Source organism: Chiloscyllium punctatum, chromosome 12 (assembly GCF_047496795.1).
Source record: "Chiloscyllium punctatum isolate Juve2018m chromosome 12, sChiPun1.3, whole genome shotgun sequence".
Taxonomy (NCBI): Eukaryota; Metazoa; Chordata; class Chondrichthyes; order Orectolobiformes; family Hemiscylliidae; genus Chiloscyllium; species Chiloscyllium punctatum.
Window position 1 is genome coordinate 22,202,853 of NC_092750.1, and position 18,882 is coordinate 22,221,734.

Consider the following 18,882-nt stretch of genomic DNA (forward strand, 5'->3'; position numbering starts at 1 on the left):
ACTGTCCAATAGGATCAATTTCTTATTTTCCCAGCAGGGTCTCAAGGATGTTACATGCTGACCACTGCCTGATGGATTTTTTTGTTAGAATTAGAATCCCTTCAGCCCAACAAGTCCACACCAACCCTCCAAAGAGTAACTCACTCTTACCTAATGCACCTAACCTACACATCCCTGAACACTTTGGGCAATTTGGCATGGCCAATTCACTTAAGCTACATATCTTTGGATTGTGGGAGGAAACCAGAGCACCCGGAGGAAACCCATGTAGACACAGAAAATGTGCAAACTCCACACAGACAGTTGCCCAAGGCAGGAATTGAACCCGGGTCACTGGCACTATGAGGCAGCAGTGCTAAGCACTGAGCACTGTGCCGCCCTGTGGTTTTATGGTCAAAGGTGTGCAAACTTTTCCATAAGGGTCATGTGGCACAGTACTTCCTAGCTACTTGGAGCATTCCATAACAATATGGCCAGACACTCACAACACTAGGGTCAGGTGGAACCTCAATACGTAGTGACATAGTTGGTTGCGTACCAAGACTCTACGTTTACAAAATAAACTGATGCTGTACACAGTGGTGGCCATCAGGATGAGGCTCTGGTGCTGCTTTAACTGACTTCTCTTTGGTAAAAACAATGACTGCAGATGCTGAAAATCAAATACTGGATTAGTGGTGCTGGAAGAGCACAGCAGTTCAGGCAGCATCCAACGAGCTGACTTCTCTTTGAGTCTGAGTGGACTGTCGGACTCATCCTTCTCTCAATCTGTTTCACAGAGATCTTAAACTGTTGCATACTTCTCCTAGTTCCAGTGGTCAATTGCTGCTCTCTGGTTGGCCATCTGGTGGCGCCACGGGCTGTGATTTCTGCAGTTCCAAGTTCGGCCACTTGGTGGCAGCAGGGACTGTTATCCGCTGTCATTCTGACGTCGGCCACTTGTTTCCCACCGGGTCGGCGATCGGCTGCTGTTCCCAGATCAGCCAATTGGGGACTCCAGGAATCGCGATCTGCTGTAGTTCCCAGATTGGCCACCGAATGGCGCTGGGGCCACGACCACTGTAGTTCTTGGATTGGCCATTTAGTGGCGCCAGAGGCTGCGATCTGCCGTACTTCCCAGATTGCAGGTGAATTTGTACTTGCAGAGTAACAGTATACTTTGCTCAAAAACTGTATGAATTCATGTAAGACACTGTTAACTCACTTTTTAGATTGAAATCAGTCTAAACATTATTATTTCTAAACTTATTATCTGGCGAACACCAATTGTTGCAGTTAACCTGAGAATGTAACTTTTAAAAAAAGTTTTGTGATTTACATATGAAAGAAGTGAAATTGTCATGGTATTCCAACAGATGAAAGACTCAACAAACAATCAAGGTATTTTTCAATCTATATTTTCAGTCACATCACACTGTAAACTTTTGCTATAAATTATGTGTCCACAACCACCTGATGAAGGAGTGGCGCTTCGAAAGCTAGTGCTTCCGATTAAACCTGTTGGACCATAACCTGGTGTTGTGTGATTTTTGACTTTGTACACGCCAGTCCAACACCAGCATCTCCAAATCAGATCCAGATTGGCCACTTCGTGGCGCCAGGGTCCACGACCGTTGTAGTTCCCACGTCGGCCACTTTGTGGCGTCAGAGGCCGCTATCCGCTGTAGTTCCCAGGTCGGCCACTTTGTGGCGTCAGAGGCCGCTTTCCGCTGTAGTTCCCAGGTCGGCCACTTTGTGGCGTCAGAGGCCGCGATCCGCTGTAGTTCCCAGGTCGGCCACTTTGTGGCGTCAGAGGCCGCGAACCGTTGTAGTTCCCAGGTCGGCCACTTTGTGGCGTCAGAGGCCCCGATCCGCTGTAGTTCCCAGGTCGGCCACTTTGTGGCGTCAGAGGCCGCGATCCACTGTAGTTCCCAGGTCGGCCACATGGCGGTGCTTCTTCCTTGTTCCCCGTCCCCTCCCCTCTCTCGGTGCCGGTTGCCTGGTGATGGGGAAGCGGTGCTGGGCCTGCGGAAGGCGCTGCTCCAGGACATTGCCCGGAATTCGAGGCTTCCCGCGGTCCCCGAGCGGCACGGAGCAGCCATGGAGCGGTACCTGGCCATCAGGATTGTGGGCAAAGGCAGCTACGGGGAGGTGCAGCTGGTCAGGCACGGCAGCGAAGGGAAACAGGTACCGGGGCCGGAGAGGGGCGAGAGAGACCCCGGGGCCGGGCCGGGGAGAGACCGCGGGCCCCGGGGGAGGGAGAGGCCCCGGGGCCGGGCCGGGGAGAGACCGCGGACCCCGGGGGGAGGGGAGAGGCCCCGGGGGGGGGGGGGGGGGGGGGGATGATGGCTCCTTATCCCAAAGTCACTGCAAATATTGAAGGGCATTTTGCTAAATAAGGTTTTTGTGTGGATGCACATTAAAGTGAAATGTCGATTTGCTTTGTTAGTGAGTTGTAATGTTGAGTGTTTATCTTACATTGTGAAATAATATTTAGTTGTCTGGTGGGGTTTATCAAACTTTGCCCAGTTCGATGAAGTTTGAAATATAAAAGACTTGTCTGTAGCACCGGACATTTGAAGTTAGGGGAAGCAGGATAGTCAGGGATTAATTTCATTTAATTTCTTGCAGAATGGGAGTGGGCAAGGAACCTAATCTCCATTCTACAAAGTAGTATAAACAAAATGCCAAACAGTGGTGATTTTGGTTACATTTCAGCTTCAGGTCCACTCCATCTCTTTCTTAATATGATCCTTAATCTGGGTTCTGGTCCCAAGATCATTTCCGATTTACTGTAAGGAGGGCTAAACTGGGGGGTGGGGGAAACAAAAGTGGTTTTCTTCTAACATGCTAAATGCTTGCTAAAACAGTTGTAAAGCTGCATTTGTAGTAATTGATATTCTTAGATGGAGTGACTTGGGTGAACTTTGGGGACAGTATCAGACCAGGGTAAATAACAACAGCTGTGGATCCAGTACTGATCCCTGCGGAACACCACTGGTCACAGGCCTCCAGTCCAAAAACCATACTACTATCACCACCTTCTCTGTCTCCTATCATCAAGCCAATTTTGTATCCATTTGGCCAGCTCTTGAATCCCATGTGATCTAACTTTGCTAAGCAGTGTGCCATGCAGAGCTGTGTCAAAGGCTTTGCTAAAATCAATGTAAACAGTGTCTACCACTCTACCTTAATCTGTTCTCTTGGCCACGTCTTCAAAAAGCTCAAATCAAGTTTGTGGGACACGATTTCCCACAGACAAAGCCATGCTTACTATCTGTAATCAGATCTTGTCTCTCCAAATGCATATAAATCCTGTCTCTCAGAATCCCCTCCAACAAGTTACCTACCACCTACACCAGACTCACCGGTCTGTCATTCATTGGCTTTTCTTTGCAATCTTTCTTAAATAAAGGTATATTAATAGCTCCCCTTCAGTCTTCTGACACCTTAGTCATGGCTGTAGCTGATATAAATATCTCTGTTAGGGGCCCTGCAATTTCTTCCTTAGCTTCCTATAATTTCCTAGGATACATTTAATCAGGTCCTGGGGATTTATCTACCTTTGTGTTTTAAGACCTCCAGCACTACCTCTTTTGTAATGGTGACAGTTTTCAAGATATCACTAGTTATTTCCCCAAATTCCACCAGCTTCCATGTCGTATATCCCCCTTATGCCCTAACTCCCCTTACACTCCTCAAAAAATTTGCTTGATCCCAGTTGTCTACACTTGACATATGACTTCTTTCTTTCTTGACCATAGCCTCAGTATCTCTAGTCATCCATTGTTATCTACTCTTACCAGTCTTGCCCTTCATTCTAATGGGAGTATACTGTCTCTGAACTCTTGTTATCTCACTTTCGGAAGTCCCCTGTTGCCAACTGTCCCTTCACCTGCAATAGTCTGTCCCAATCAACTTTTGAACGTTTCTGTCTACTAATGTAATTTAAGGACCACCCCAAAGGGAAAGACAGGTAATTAGTTTTAACACCACATCTGAAAGATGGGATCTTTAACAATACAAGACACCCTCTCAGTGTTGCAGAGCAATGCAACATTTAAATTGTATGCTCCAGGGGACCTTGATTCACTTAAACCTCTGACTCTGAAGGTAGAATGGTATCATTGAACGTTTCTACTACTACTAGCCTTCCATATTTATTGAAGGTATTATACGTTTTCAAATTGATGGATGAAAAAGTATTTACACACTTCAATTAACTCAGCACCTGCACCACTATCAAAGAGCCAACAGACCTCAGGTGAGATGTATGATTAAACAGGGAATTCAATGGTACTGTGAATTACACTACTGTGCCATTTACTATACTTTCCAAAAATAGCATTTCACCGCCTCCCCATTGATCTGCGTTAAATGTCATGATATTGCTGTATTTGTGCGTTGGATACAAACTTAACCAATGACATACCAATTTAGGACATAAGTACCCCACAAATGATGTGTTAGTAGTTGCAGTCAATCATTTGGCATTGAAAAAAATATTACAAGTATGGAGGCCCATTCTTGCAAGTTTTGAACTTTTTGGGTAAAAAATGTAAATTTTTAACTCAGTTTACTGCGAAAGGAAGTGAAAATATCTTTCTTTCTTGGTCTTCAGTTCTCTTTTGCTGTGATTTGACAATGAATTCTTCTTTTTTTTCTTTCCTGTTTTTATTTCTCAACCATAAATCATATTGGTTAAGGAGATGCATTGTTATTCTATCAGGTCTTCAATGTCTTGTTTCACTCTGCTTTGTAGGCCAACGCTTCTTAAACTGAAGTAGGGAGATTTTTATGTTAGATTCTGTGCCATGACAAATTCTGGGCCATTGTGTTTTTGAAAGTTTGGAAATGTTACATTGCATTTGCAGATATTAAATATACTATACTATTCTACTCTCCTAGAAGTACAGTATATTACTTCTGTTTGGTGTTGCCACAGTTTGTTGAGTATAGTAACATTACCAGCAACATCTCTTCAAACACACAGTGTGCTGTTCATATGGGGTTGTTTGACATATATTGAAAATTAATCTATACCTCTAGGGTAGTACCAATTTAGGATTAGTCATTAAAGAGGGTAGCATCCTAGGGAATGTACACATGCATTGAACATCAGTTTGTATTCAAACTTGTGAGAATAATTCATTTTAATTGTTTATTTTGATGCTTGTCTTTTGTGTAAATTGACCATTGTTCTTTTCATAGCCAATAGAGTAGCTTTATGATAGCTTTGAACAATCGTACTTTAATACAGTAACAATATTTGCTCTAAACTGGAGCAGACTTTGCTGCTGCCTTAAATACAGTAAATGCCATTTGTTCATCCGTTATGTGAGAGAACAGTGCTCAATTGTTAAGTGTTTTTTTATCTGCTTTAGGCGCAATTGACCAAAAGCATGGATAAATAAATCAAAGCTGTGTCATTGCATGATGAAGGAGAACATTTATGCAGATTGTTTATCTATTAAACTAGCAGAAACAGCCAAGTATTAAAAGAAAGGTCGCCACAGTTTTGAATACTAGTATCAATGAATCAAATCAAATTCCAGCACTTTAACTTGCATGCTCCTATATAATTCAACTGCGATGCAACACGACTGAGAATCGTTGAATGGAATTACTTAAAACACTGTTAAGTAAACTGTTTTAACAGGAGAAGGGAAAATAACAGAATTAGAAATTCCTGTGCATTGCCAGGAATTGAGTTAACAAATCATAGTGTATTCCAAGTGCATGAGGTGCTGATATGCCTTTGTGTCCCACTGTTGTTGGTCCAGTTCCATTGAACAAAGTGGATAAGTTAGTTTTAGTAGGATGTAATTGTCAGTCTCTGTGTGGTAAATGTCTTCTTCCCTCTATCATACAAAAGTATGCAGTACACTTGCATCCAATTAAAATGTCAGACTTGTAGAATTACACTGAACTGGTATGAAACTATCAATGCTCAAGTAATGTTTTAAGAAATTGCAGCTTACCTTAATGTTCAGTGTTTTAGAGCAATGTTGAAAGTAACAGCAAACCTCAAATGTCAGATTTCTACCACGACCCAAGGCAACAGACCACATTCATCACAGGTTCGTTCAAGATAGTTCATTTGCAACAATTAAAAATGGGATATTGAAATATGCTCCTAAACTGGTTACAGTATTGTATAATTTACACTTATAAAACATCGTGCATCTTCTGATTTGCTGCACTTTTAACTTTTCATTTTTGTGGCTACTTCTTATGATAGAACCCAGGTTGCTTGTTTGGAAGCAGGAGTTCAGAAATTCTAAAGCTTTTAGAGGAGTAACAGAGACACAATTATAGAGTATAACATAGAGCACACAGAACCAAAGCAGGCCTAACAGGTTGGTGCAGGTATTCAGACTCCACTTGAACCTCCTGCTGTCTGACGGTAGCAAAGAAATATGATAACTGTTCATTTGTATTCAGAGCATTGGACTGGTAAATATCTACATCGATATTTTATTTGTTCCTTGTGGTATTCTTACTAAATGTAGTTTTGAGAAAAATTTGATTTCATACAGCTGAAAGCATTGTGTACATACTGAGTATGAGATTAGCTGAAGACCTTTCATTAGAACTTAATAAATAGCACAAAAACAATTTTATTAAGAGCAGCATGTTCAATAATTTATGGAGTTGAGTTCAAAGCAAGTTGAATCAGGCAAGAAATTTATCTTACTTTTTATTCCATAATTGTCCATCCACACCTTTATTCAGATGAATGTGAGTTCTCTATATTATTAGTCATGTGATGAGAAACAATGGAATAATTCATAGAATGATAGATCATACCATGCAGAAGAGGCCATTATGCCCATTGAGTCTATACCAGCAAAACTATACAAAATCTACACTTTCAAGCACTTGGCCCGAAGTCTTAAATATTATGACATTTCAAGTGTTCATGCAAGTACTTTTTAAAAGTTGTGAGGTTATCTACCTTTACAACTCTCCCAAGTAGCACACTCCAGACTCCCACCACACTCTGGGTGAAAACATTTTTCCTCAACTCTCCTCTAAACATGTTGCCTTTCACCTTAAAAGTGTGGCTTCCAGTTATTGACCTTTTCAGGTAAGGGGGACAGCTGCTCTTTATCCATCCTGTTGATGTCCCTCATAATATTATACAGCACAATCAGGTCCCCACTCAACCTTCTGTGCTCTAAAGAAACCAAACTGAGCTTATCCAGCTCCTCTTCATAGCTGAAGTATGCCATCCCAGGCAACATCCTGGTAATCTCCTTTGCACCCCGCCCAGTGCACATCCTTCCTATCATATAATGACCAGAGCTACATGCCGCACTCTGTTAGTTGCCTAAACAAAGTTGTATACTGCTCTAACATACCTTCCTTCCAGTTATAATCTGTGCCTTGACTGAAAAAGGCAAGTGTCGCATATGCCGCCTTAAGTACTTTTTTTTTAAATAGATATTTTTATTAGAAATTTAACATTTTTACAAGTTTACAAAAATAAACAAAACTCTCAAGTACAAACATTGATATACAATTAAATCTTAAATATATAATAACCAAAATTTAACAAAAGAAAAATACCGAGAAAAAAAAACAAAACTCAACTAACTACTAATCTAACCTACAACTAACCAGAGTGTATATTTAAGTCTCTTACATTATTCAAATAAGAGAAAGAGAAAAAAACCCAGCGGATAACATAGAAATTGGGTGGGGGTAGTGAGATACATGCTCAGAATGTATTAACATCAAATGTAACAAAACCCGTATTTGTGCGGGATTCCTCTCCCAAGGGGCCCCGGACCAGCCAGGTTTGTAATCTCAATTAAATAAAAGCCCTTGTTAGGATGGCCGAAATATCTGTATTCATATAATTCAAGAAGGGCTGCCATATTTTATAAAATAATTCGGTCTTTCGGTGCACCATATTTGTAAGGAAGTCAAGGGGAATAGATTCCATAATTAATCTGTGCCAATTTGAAAGTCCAGGGGGGCCCTCAGCCACCCAGTTTACCAAAATATTTTACCTTGCACAGAAAGAGAGAATAGAAAATAGTCTCTTCCCGTGCATATCCAGGGAGGATAAGTTCGAAAAGCCCAAAAGGAGAGATACAGGGTCCACTTTAATTTCTGTTCTTAAAATTTCTGTCAGGGCACTTACTACTTTAGTTCAGTATCTACGGATCTTATGACAGGTCCATAGACAATGTACAAGAGTGCCCACCTCTATTTTACATTTGGGACACATTGGGGATGCCCCTGCCTTACATTTTGCCAATCGATCCGGTGCTACATGGGCCCTATGATGTATCTTCACCTGGATAGCCTGAGTTCTGTTACAGATGGTGATTCTTCTGGCGTTTTCCCAAATGTCAATCCACGTTTCTATAGAGATTTCTAGTCCAAATTCCTGATCCCATGTTTTAAGCAGATTGTCCATATCTCCCGATACTTCTTCATGTAATAAATGATAAATAGTACTGATGGAGGATACCCCCATTGGTCGTAGTACTCTACATTCTCTATCTGATTTATAAAGACTATCTAATAACGTAGTCTTCTTCTGTATGTAGTCTCGAATTTGGAAGTATTGATAGAGGTCTCCATTAGGTAATCCGAATTTCTGATGCAGCTGTTCAAAAGACATCAGGACCCCATCTTCAAATAGGTCCCCTAGACATGAGATACCCCTGGATCACCAGAGTTTAAAAGTGGCATCTGTAAACCCTGGTTGGAATCCCCATGCTCCCACTATGGGCGCATAGGGGGGTGTTTTATGTGAGTTGCCCTCATTTTGCCGCATTATATTCCAAGCTTTAATTGTGTTTAGTATTATAGGGTTTTTACAGTGATCTGTAACGATTTTCCTCTTGTCTGAAAATAAAAGGTTAGTAAGTGGGCATTTTACTTGAGAAGCTTCAATGTCCAGCCAGATTGATTGTGGATCAAACAAGACCCAATCAGCTATGTAACTTAATAGGGAACTTAACTGATATTTCCTAAAATCTGGGAAGTCCAATCCTCCCCTTACCTGTGGAAGCTGTAGCTTCTTCAGCTTAATGAGGGGCCGTCTATGATTCCAGATAAAGGAACGCAACCAGCCATATAATTTACGTAGTGCCAGCCTCGGCAGCATCACTGGGTGCATTTTCATAGGGTATAGGAGACGGGGCAAGACATTCATTTTAATTAGTGCTATTCTACCCAGCCAGGAAATTGGAAGGTCTCCCCATCACTGGAGGTCCTGCCTTATCGTCTCCAGTAAATGAACAAAGTTAGCCTTGTATAACTGACCAAATACTGGGGTAATAAAAATGCCTAAATATAAGAAACCCACCAGGGACCAACAAAAGGGAAAATGGGATCCGTCCACTAAGTGGGGTATCATAGCAAGGTCACCCATTGGCATAGCCTCCGATTTTGAGAAATTAATTTTATAGCCTGAGAATGCGTTAAATGTATTAATAACTTGGATTAAGCGAGGTACGGACATCAGAGGATTACTGAGGAATAGAAGAACATCATCTGCATACAGGATAATTTTATGTTTGCCTGTACCAATCCTCGGGGCCGTTATATTAGGATCAGCTCGTATAGCTTCTGCTAGTGGTTCAATTATTAACGTAAATAACAACGGCGAGAGAGGACATGTGGGAAGCAAGAGAGGAAATTGCAGTACCGTTGGCAATGATCTTCTCGTCTTCACTGTCAACGGGGGTGGTACCAGGGGACTGGAGAGTAGCGAATGTTGTGCCCCTGTTCAAAAAAGGGAATAGGGATAACCCCGGGAATTACAGGCCAGTTAGTCTTATTTCTGTGGTAGGCAAAGTAATGGAAAGGGTACTGATGGATAGGATTTATGAGTATCTGGAAAGACACTGCTTGATTAGGGACAGCCAGCACGGATTTGTGAAGGGTAGGTCTTGCCTTACATGTCTTATTGAATTCTTCGAGGACGTGACTAAGCATGTGGATGAGGGTAGAGCAGTGGATGTAGTGTACATGGATTTTAGTAAGGCATTTGATAAGGTTCCCCATGGTAGGCTTATGCGGAAAGTCAGGAGGCATGGGATAGAGGGAAATTTGGCCAATTGGATAGAAAACTGGCTAACTGGTCGAAGTCAGAGAGTGGTGGTAGATGGTAAATATTCAGCCTGGAGCCCAGTTACAAGTGGAGTTCCGCAGGGATCAGTTCTGGGTCCTCTGCTGTTTGTAATTTTTATTAATGACTTGGATGAGGGAGTCGAAGGGTGGGTCAGTAAATTCGCAGATGATACGAAGATAGGTGGAGTTGTGGACAGTGAGGAGGGCATTTGTCGTTTGCAAAGGGACTTAGATATGATGCAGAGCTGGGCTGAGGAGTGGCAGATGGAGTTCAACCCTGCCAAGTGTGAGGTTGTCCATTTTGGAAGAGCAAATAAGAATGCAAAATACAGAGTTAATGGTAGGGTTCTTAGTCAGGTGGAGGAACAGAGGGATCTTGGGGTCTATGTACATAGATCTTTGAAAGTTGCCACTCAGGTGGATAGAGTTTGTAAGGAGGCCTATGGTGTATTATCGTTCATTAACAGAGGGATTGAATTCAAGAGTCGTGAAGTGATGTTTCAGCTGTACAGGACTTTGGTTAGGCCACATTTGGAGTACTGTATGCAGTTCTGGTCGCCTCACTTTAGGAAAGATGTGGAAGCTTTGGGGAGGGTGCAGAGAAGATTTACCAGGATGTTGCCTGGAATGGAGAATAGGTCATAAGAGGATAGGTTGAGAGTTCTCGGCCTTTTCTCGTTGGAACGGCGAAGGATGAGGGGTGACTTGATAGAGGTTTATAAGATGATCAGAGGAATAGATAGAGTAGACAGTCAGAAACCTTTCCCCCGGGTACAACAGAGTGTTACAAGGGGACATAAATTTAAGGTGAAGGGTGGAAGGTATAGGGGAGATGTCAGGGGTGGGTTCTTTACCCAGAGAGTGGTGGGGGCATGGAATGCGCTGCCCGTGGGAGTGGTAGAGTCAGAATCATTGGCGACCTTTAAGCGGCATTTGGATAGGTACATGGATGGGTGCTTAATCTAGGATAGAAGTTCGGCACAACATCGTGGGCCGAAGGGCCTGTTCTGTGCTGTATTGTTCTATGTTCTATCCCAGACGGCAGCCCCTACCCACACTGACGCTATCCGAACCTAATCCATTGGTAACCACAACTGCTTTGGGATCACTATACAATGTTGAGACCCATTTGGTAAACACCTGTCCAATACCAAACCTTTCCAATGTGTAAAACAAATATGACCATTCAACCCTATCAAATGCCTTTTCCGCCTCTAATGAAACTACTTCTCCTGGTATCTTTCCCTGATGGCAGGCTTGAATCATATTCAAAACCCTTCTAATAGTATTGGATGATCTACAGCCCTTAATAAACCCCGTTTGATCCTCCTTTATGATATGTGGCAGTACCCTTTCTAGTCTCAATGCTAACATTTTAGAAAGGATTTTAAAATCTACATTTAGGAAGGATATTGGATCTGTATGACGTACAACTTTCAGGATTCTTTCCTTTTTTAAGGATAAGAGCGATATTTGCCTCTTTCAGCGAAGGCGGGAGACAGTTCTGACTATATGCATAGTTATACATGTCCATAAGTGGACCAGCCAATATTTCTGTAAATTCTTTATAGAATTCAGCTTGAAAACCATCTGGGCCAGGTGCCTTACCACTCTGAAGTTGCCTGATTGCGTCAAGTATTTCTTGGACTGTTAGGGGAGCATTTAAGACCAATACCTGTTCCGGAGTTAGGCCCGGAAAGGTCAAATTTTTAAAAAATGATTGCATCCTCCTAGTCCTGTCTTCACAATCCTGCGATTTATATAAATCTGAATAAAGTTTTCTAAAGATTGCATTAATCTTTTTATGACCATGAGTCAAAATACCCATACTTTCCTTGATAGACGTGATAGTTTGAGGGGCCTTTTTTTCCAATGCAAGAAATGCTAAGTATCTACCCGGTTTGTCGCCAAATTCATATAACCTTTGTTTTGCAAATAATATTTCCCTCTTAGCCGTTTGGGTAAGCGTAGTGTTTAGAGCTGTCCTAAGGGCCGTAATCCTTTGCAATTTAATAATAGAAGGTCTATCAGCGTATACAGTTTCAGCTGCTTTTAAGCGAGCTTTGAGCAGACGCTGTTGTTCTCCCTTTAATTTTTTCTGGGTCGCTGAGTAGGAGATGATCAAACCTCGCGCGTAAGCTTTGATGGTCTCCCACATCATTGATGGGTTGCTAGCCTTACCTAAATTAATTTCTAAAAAAGTTTTAAACTCTTGAGAGAGAAGTACTTTACAAATTTACTGTCTTTCATTAGGAAGGGGTCTATACGCCAATGCCGAGGGATGTCCCATTATTCCTCGCCTTGATTTCCATATATAGAGCAGCGTGGTTGGAAATTGCTATACTACCTATTTTACAGGATGATATGGAATTTTTAAAAATCGAGAGGGCAAAGAACATATCAATTCTGGTATGGCATTTATGTGGATTGGAGTAAAAAGAAAAATCTCTGCCCTGTGGATGCAGACATTGCCATACATTTACTAATCCTAATTTTTTGTTCAGATCCACGAATTGTCTAGATCTGGGAGATACTCCTGCAGTACTCTTGGGAATCCTATCTATTTCCGGATCCATAATACAATTAAAGTCTCCCCCTATAATTGTATGACTGGCACCAAGAGCCATCAATTTTGAGAAGGCTTCCGTTATAAATTTAAAGGGGTGCGCCGGGGGGCAGTACAAATTTAAAATCCCATATTCCTCTCCATTTATAAGGGCTTTAATCAGAATATATTGTCCAGATTCGTCTTTTATCTGATTTAGGATTTTGAAAGGGAAATTCTTCCGAATAAGAATAACAACTCCCCTGCTTTTTGAGCTAAAAGAAGAAAAAAAGGCCTGATCATATCCACCCTGTCGTAATTTCAAGTGTTCTTTATCCAACAGGTGTGTCTCCTGTAGGAGAGCTATGTCAACTCTTTCTTTCTTAAGATTTGATAATATTTTCTTCCTTTTGACTGGCGAATTACTCCCCTTGACATTCCAGGTGCACCACTTAACCGACTGATCAACCATCATCATCCAGGCAAATCCAAGACCACTCAGGAGGGGAAATCCTATCCAAAACATCCCGAGTGTAGAGCAGATAAAATTCACAAAAATAAAGGCTTTCTAATACACTCCCTACAGTATAATAAAAAAACTATTTCTAAATAATTTAAAAAAACATATTTAAATGGAGATTTTCCCCCTTGTTCCCATGGGGTATCACTTCCTTTCCAAAGGACCATCGTATCCTCTCCCAACCAATGCCCCACCCTTGACCCAGGCGCTCCTCAATAGGATGAGGAGAATTCAGATATAATACAAAGCTAGAGTTAACAGTGAGCACCCTACCCCCACCCCCACCCACACCTGGACATATTTGGTAATGTTAATACTATGTATAAACATATATAACTATAAAATTACAATCTCAACAAATAATAATTAAATATAATAATAGCAAGGGAAAACAACCCCGCTCCTAGAGACAGAGGTAAAATAGAATAAGGTAACCGCCTCCCCCCACCGACATTAACTAAACTTTATATATATATATTATATATGTATATACATACACACATATATACATAGAATAATTTTTAAAAACTGTAAGGGGGGGAGAAAATCATTAGAGAAAAAAATAAATAAATCCCTCTCCCCACCCCCCAAGATAATATTAAACAGTAAGGTAAGAAAAAAAGAAAAAGGGGGAGGTGTATAAATCGGAGTGGGGGGAAAGGCAAACCAACATCCATTGTCTCTTACAATTTATCTAAGGGAGTCCAAAAATTCCTTAGCCTTTTCTGGCGATCCGAAGTTATACACCGACCCTTCATGGTTAAAGCGTAGCGGCGCTGGGTAGCGTAAGGAGTACTGAATATTTAAGTCCCTTAAACACTTCGCCTCATCAAATGCCTTCCTCTTCCGGACCAGAGCTGGGGAAAAGTCCTGGAATAACATGATTTTGGATCTTTTATAGGTCATGGCTTGGGAATCTTTTCCAAGATTTCTAGAGGCTTCTAGGAGTATTTGCCTCTCCCAATAGCTCTGCAGCAGGAACAGGACCGGGCGAGGGCGCTGGTTCGAGCCAGGCCCACGTATTGCAACCCGGTAGGCCCATTCCACTCTTACCTGGCCTGATCCAGCCTCCAGGTTTAACAGCTGTGGCAGCCACTGCTCGAGAAACACTGTAAGCTGGCCTTCCTCTTCCCGTTCGGGAAGGCCCAGCAAACGAATTTTTTGTCGGCGACCTCAATTATCGAGGTCATCAATATGATTCTCTGAGGTCCGGACTCACTGTTCACGAGTCCGGACTTGATCCACGGCCAATGCGCTGTAGTTTCGGAGGTCGTGGCCTTTAGCTCCGCCCCTCTGACTTGGCGCTCGATTTCTTTAATGTCTCGGTCGTGCTTTTGCAGTGTGGCCGAGAGTGAGTCCCATCAACTTCGGGATTCTTCAATGAAAGCGTTGATCTTCGCATCCAGTTTGGAGATGATTTCCACAAGGCTCGCCACCGTAGGCAAGTCCCCCGGGGCGGCTGCGGACGCCTCTGCTGCAGCTGGAGAGGGTGGGGGAAGGGGTCCTGCTTGCTGAGAGCTGCGGGCTCTCTTCCCTTTAGTCATTTTTACGAAAGATTAGATTGTTTAAATTTAATACTAAGCAACTAATTTAATTAAACAGCTATTTTAAATGATTTGGTGAGTGTGGTGGGGTGGGTGGCCCACTTTGCCCAAGTCTTGGGAGGAGCACTATAGACTCAGACTTGCTGGGCCGCTGCCATCTTGGGTCCCCCCACCTTAAGTACTTTTATTATACTGCCCTGCCACTTCCTGGGGTTTGTGGACCAGTAGCCCAAGATCCCTCTGATCCTCTGAGCTTCCAAGTGTCCACTCCTTTATAATGAGATAGTGGACCAGGTTTTCCAATCCAGATAGATAACATATTTCCAATCATGAGTGCAAAGAAAAATACACATTTTCCTTCATAGGAGTTATCATGTGAATATCTGGATCAGAAATCTTCCCAGCTGAAGCAGTTTAGTGTATTGCGTTCCAGGATTTAAAGGTCTTGAATCGTGTCAAGTGGAAAATTGATAGTTGAGAGTCAGATAAAGTCAGATCCAGTGAGGGCAGGGGTAAGGCATGGCCGGGTATCAAAGTGGGTGGTATCATTGGTGGCTTCAGGGGCTAATTTAATAGCTGTCCTCAAGTTAGTTAAATTATAACGTGCTGTAACTGCACCATGACCTGTGTACAGCAGTTGCTGAAAGTAAGCATGCAGGCACAGCAAGTGATGAAGAAGATACATGGTATGTTGGCCTTCAAAATGAGAGGATTCTAGTACAGGAGCACAGGTAGAGTCCTAGAGATCTGTATCACAGCAAAAGACTCGTTCAGTGCATTGCATCTGTGCCAGTCAAAAACAACCACCTAACTATTCTAATCTTGCTCCCAATTGTACAGGGACTTGATGAGATCTCACCTGGAGTCAAGAGTGTGGTGCTGGAAAAGCACATCAGGTCAGACAGCATCTGAGGACCAGGAGAATTGATGTTTCGGACATAACCCCTTCAGGAATGAAACATCGATTCTCCTGCTCCTCGGATGCTGCCTGACCTGCTGTACTTTTCCAGCACCACACTCGATTCTGGTCTCCAGCATCTGCAGTCCTTACTTTCTCTAGAGATCTCACCTGGGGTATTGTGTGCTGATTTGGTCGCCTTATCTGAGGAATGATGTTTAGGTTATCAAGGGGGAGCAATGATGATTTACCAAGCTAATTCCTGAAATGCCAACACTGACATGTAAAGGGAGAGTTAGGACTATATTCATTGGAGTTTTGCAAAATGAGGGGGAATCTCATAGAAACTAAAGTTGCAACACAACTAGACAGGATGAACGTAAGAATGATGTTTCCAGTGACTGGGGAGTCAAGAACCTGCAGTCATTGTGTCTGGATAGGCCATTTAGGACTGAATTGAGGAGAAATTTCTTCACCCAGAGAGTGGTGAAACCTGTGGAATTCTCTGCCACAGAAAGTGGTTGAAGCTACAATAATGAGTGCTTTCAAGGAATTAGATAGTAACTTTTAAGTCTAAACGGATCACAGGGTATGGGGAGAAGGCAGTGCAGGAGTACTGAGTTGGATGATCAGCTGTGATCATATTGAACAGTGGAGCTGGCTCATAGAACGCAATGGCCTATCCTTCTCCTGTTTTCTTTATTTCTATCAGCTACTGAAAAACTGCTGGGTTGGCCTAATTTTCAAATACTCCTGACTCGGTGATGGGTGTCCAAAAGTGCTGGTTAATAGGCCAGTGGGTTTGCAAAGGATCCTGATGCTTAAAGCTGTTCGTGGACGTTGGTTTGTTCAAATCGCAGAAGTGTACAGTACAGAGTGTACAGTAGAAGGCCTTGGCTGAGCGAGTCTGCATAAATTTAAACAACAACTTGTTCTGCTTTCTAGCACTTGGCTTTGATATTCTGACATTTGAAGCACTCATTCCTGTACTTTGTTAAGGTTGAGAGTTTTCTGGCCTAACTACCCTCCCAAGCAGTGTATTCTTGATTCCTAACAACTCCTGAGTGATTTTTTCCCCTCTCAAATCCCCTCTAAACCTTCTGCCTTTCATCTTAAAATGATGCCCTTTTGTTATTGACCATTTAAAAGCTGCTTTCTATCCTCTTTGTCCATGCTGTTTATAACCTTTCATTCCTGAATCAGATCTACTCAGTCTTATCTATTCTCAAGAAAACAACCCAAGCTTTTTCAGCCTCTGTTTGTAGCTAAACTGCTCCAGCCTTGGCAATATTCCGCTGAATCTCCTCTGCACCCCTTCCAGTAAAATCGCATCCTTCCTATAGTGCAGTGACTAGAACTGCACACAATAGTCCAGATGTGGCCTAACCAACGTTTTGTAGAACTCCAACATAACCTTCCTGCTCTCATAATCTCTTTCATGACTGATAATTAATTGTGTCCTATATGCCTTTTTAACTTACCTTATTAAACCTCCCTGCAGCCTTTGAGCACCTCTGTTCCGCTGAAGGCATTGAGTACTCCCTTAACTTGTTGCATCTTCCAAAATCCATCGCTTTGCATTTATCACAGTTAATTTCCATCTGACACTGATCTCCCCATCTGACCAATCCATTTAAATCCTCCTCTAACCTTTTTCCTCTCTATCAGCTACCTGGCACAACTTTGTGTCATCTGCAAACTTATTCATTGCTCCCCTCCCCCATTTCTTAAAAGAAAATTAATTATATCATATAGAAAACAAACAACAAGGGGATGGAAAGAATTGGGGCTGCTGTAAATCGGAAACAAAAACAGAAGTTGTTGGAAAAGCTCACCAGGTCTGGCAGCATCTGTGAAGAGAAATTAGAGTTAATGTCTCAAGTCTGGTGCTCCTTCCTTAGTTCTGACAACAAGGGACCGAGCACTAATCCTTGTGATCTGCCACCAAACACTGGCCTCCAGTCACACAAACAGCCTTCCAACACTACCCTGTGTCTCCTACCACTAAGTCAATCTTATTCTTTGAATTTGTCTTGCAATCAGATATATGCTTTGGATTTTATTTTCTCCTAGCAAAGAGAGTAGTGGCCTACAGGAAACAGGTCTACAGCAGCAGGTGAAAATAATTCATTCATACCTCAGAATACCACAGCTTAATGTTCCAGGGTATTGATACTACAGGAAGGATAGAAAGGGGAGGAAGGGAAGAGGGGGAGTGGTGCTTTTGATTAGGGATAACATTATGGCTGTACTTAGGGAGGATATTCCTGAGAGTATGTCCAGGAAAGTTATTTGGATGGAACTGAGAAATAAGAAAGAGCTGATCACCTTATTGGGATTGTACTACAGACCCTCCAATAGTCAGCAGGAAATTGAAAAGCAAGTTTGTAAGGAGATCTCAATTGTTTGTAAAAATAACAGGGTGGTTATGGGAGGGAATTTTAACTTTCTAACCATAGACTGGGACTGCCATAGTATTAAGGGCTTGGATGGAGAGGAATTTAAGGGTGTACAAGAAACTTTTCTGATTCAGTATATGGGTGTACCTATAGAAGAGGAGCAAAACGTGACGTACACTTGGGAAATGAAGTAGGGCAGGTGACTGAGGTGTCAGTGGGGGGACCAACTTGGGGTCAGTGACCATATTTTAATTAGTTTCAAAATGATGGAAAAGGATAGACTGGATGTAACAGTTAAAGTTCTAAATTGAAGGAAGCCCAATTTTGATGGTATTAGGCAAGAACTTTGAAAAATTAATTAGGGGCAGATGTTCTCAGCTAAAAGGATGGCTAGGAAGTGGGAAGCCTTCAAAAATGAGATAACAAGAATCCAGGGACAGTATATTCCTGTTAGGATAAAGGGCAAGGCTGGTAGGTGTAAGGAGTGCTAGGTGACCAGAGAAATTGAGGTTTTGGTCAAGAAAAAGAAGGAAGTGTATGCCAGGTATAGACAGCAGGGATCGAGTGAATCCCTACAAGAGTACAAAGGCAGTAGACATACACTCAAGAGGGAAATCAGGAGGGCAAAAAGGGGATATGAGATGGCTTTCGTAAATAGGGTTAAGAAGATTCTACAAATACATTAAGGACAAAAGGCTAACTAGGGAGAGAATAGGACCACTTAACGATCAGTAAGGCTGCCTCTATTTGGAACTGCAGGAAGTTGGGGAGATAATAAATGAGTATTTTGCAAGAGCGTTTCATGTGGAGAAGGGTATTGAAGCTAGAAAACTTGGGGAAATAGATGGTGACATGTTGAGGAGGATGTGCTAGGGGTCTCAAAATGCATAATGGTAAATAAA

The 18,882-nt window shown here is 42.2% G+C and overlaps 1 protein-coding gene across 5 annotated transcripts in view; it reads left to right on the plus strand.

The window, feature by feature from the left end:
• The first annotated feature begins 1,942 nt into the window (after nucleotides 1-1,942).
• Nucleotides 1,943-18,882, plus strand: part of nek4 (NIMA-related kinase 4) — a 61,697-nt gene continuing 44,757 nt past the window's right edge. For 4 of the 5 annotated variants that reach the window (XM_072582061.1, XM_072582063.1, XM_072582065.1 and 1 more), the window contains exon 1: nucleotides 1,959-2,166. In XM_072582061.1, the coding sequence (XP_072438162.1) occupies nucleotides 2,080-2,166 (87 nt within the window). In that variant the 5' untranslated portion in view covers nucleotides 1,959-2,079. Of the gene's footprint in view, nucleotides 2,167-18,882 lie in introns of all 5 variants that reach the window. The other variant, XM_072582062.1, reaches the window with a different exon arrangement.